The sequence below is a fragment of the Myotis brandtii genome, unplaced genomic scaffold, assembly GCF_000412655.1.
Source record: "Myotis brandtii unplaced genomic scaffold, ASM41265v1 scaffold1875, whole genome shotgun sequence".
Taxonomy (NCBI): domain Eukaryota; kingdom Metazoa; phylum Chordata; class Mammalia; order Chiroptera; family Vespertilionidae; genus Myotis; species Myotis brandtii.
In genome coordinates, this window is record NW_005356961.1 from 388,965 (window position 1) to 390,940 (window position 1,976).

Consider the following 1,976-nt stretch of genomic DNA (forward strand, 5'->3'; position numbering starts at 1 on the left):
GCAGCCCAGGCCCCGGCCCCCGCCCCGTCCCCGGCCCCGGCGCGGCCCTGGGGGCGGATGCTTGGATGTGGATTTCGCTGTGGGTCCACCAGGCTGTTCCCACGTGAACAGCTTTAAGGTGGGAGAGAACTGGAGGCAGGGATTGCGGGTGATCTACCAGTGCTTCGTGTGGTGTAGAACCCCGGAGACCAGGAAAAGCAAGGCAAAGTCGTGCATCTGCCATGTGTGTGGCACCCACCTGAACAGACTCCACTCTTGCCTTTCCTGTGTCTTCTTTGGCTGCTTCACGGAGAAACACATTCATGAGCACGCCCAGACGAAACAACACAACTTAGCTGTAGACCTTTACTATGGAGGTATATACTGCTTTATGTGTAAGGACTATGTATATGACAAAGACATTGAGCAAATTGCCAAAGAAGAGCAAGGAGAAGCCTTGAAATTACAAGCTTCCACCTCAACCGAGGTTTCTTACCAGCAGTGTTCAGTGCCTGGCCTCGGGGAGAAGTACCCAACCTGGGAGACAACCAAACCCGAGTTAGAACTGCTGGGTCATAACCCGAGGAGAAGAAGAATCACCTCCAGCTTCACCATCGGTTTAAGAGGACTAATCAATCTTGGCAACACGTGCTTTATGAACTGCATCGTCCAGGCCCTTACCCACACTCCAATCTTGAGAGATTTCTTTCTCTCTGACAGGCACAGATGTGAAATGCCAAGTCCGGAGTTGTGTCTGGTCTGTGAGATGTCTTCACTTTTTCGGGAGCTGTATTCTGGAAACCCTTCTCCTCATGTTCCCTATAAATTACTGCACCTGGTATGGATACACGCTCGTCATTTAGCAGGGTACAGGCAACAGGATGCCCACGAGTTTCTCATTGCAGCGCTAGATGTCCTGCACCGGCACTGCAAAGGTGATGATGTTGGGAAGGCTGCCAACAATCCCAACCATTGTAACTGCATCATAGACCAAATCTTCACAGGTGGCCTGCAGTCTGATGTCACCTGTCAAGCCTGCCATGGTGTCTCCACCACAATAGACCCATGCTGGGACATCAGTTTGGACTTGCCTGGTTCTTGCACCTCCTTCTGGCCCATGAGCCCAGGGAGGGAGAGCAGTGTGAATGGAGAAAGCCACATACCAGGAACCACCACGCTCACAGACTGCTTGCGAAGGTTTACAAGGCCAGAGCACCTAGGAAGCAGTGCCAAAATCAAATGCGGTAGTTGTCAAAGTTACCAGGAATCTACCAAACAGCTCATGATGAATAAGTTACCTGTTGTTGCCTGTTTTCATTTCAAACGATTCGAACACTCGGCTAAACAGAGGCGCAAGATCACTACATACATATCCTTTCCTCTGGAGCTGGATATGACACCATTTATGGCCTCGAGTAAAGAAAGCAGGATGAATGGACAGTTGCAGCTGCCAACCAGTAGTGGAAACGACGAGAATAAGTATTCCTTGTTTGCTGTGGTTAATCACCAAGGAACTTTGGAGAGTGGCCACTACACCAGCTTCATCCGGCACCACAAGGACCAGTGGTTCAAGTGCGATGATGCTGTTATCACCAAGGCCAGTATTAAGGACGTTCTAGACAGTGAAGGGTATTTACTGTTCTATCACAAACAGGTCCTGGAACATGAATCAGAAAAAGTAAAAGAAATGAATACACAAGCCTACTGAAGTGACACACAGACCTACCTGAAATGGAAGATGACAACACCTATGCTACAACTGGCATCGAGATTTAAAGGACTACTTGCGTGGCCCATGGGCCTGACAGAGTAAGAATTGAACAGTACCCAGTGTCTAAGAGGTCCTGATTGGAAAAGAAGTAGGAGGGGCGGGAGAAGAGGCTCTAGTCTAAACAATCATTGAAAAGAAAATTAAATGGCAGGAATGCTCTGGTGAGGAAGGCAGGGAGATCCTGACACTGGTACATATCCTATATTCCTCCGAAAGATTGTGTGGG

General features: G+C 49.2%; 1 protein-coding gene across 1 annotated transcript in view; it reads left to right on the forward strand.

Moving 5' to 3' along the window:
• The window catches only part of USP27X (ubiquitin specific peptidase 27, X-linked), a 3,198-nt gene extending 1,323 nt beyond the window's left edge, over window positions 1-1,875 (forward strand). The window contains exon 2 of the mRNA XM_014538270.1: window positions 5-1,875. Coding sequence (XP_014393756.1) covers window positions 5-1,687 — 1,683 coding nt within the window. The 3' untranslated portion in view covers window positions 1,688-1,875. The remainder of the gene's footprint in view (window positions 1-4) is intronic.
• The last annotated feature ends 101 nt before the right edge of the window (window positions 1,876-1,976 follow it).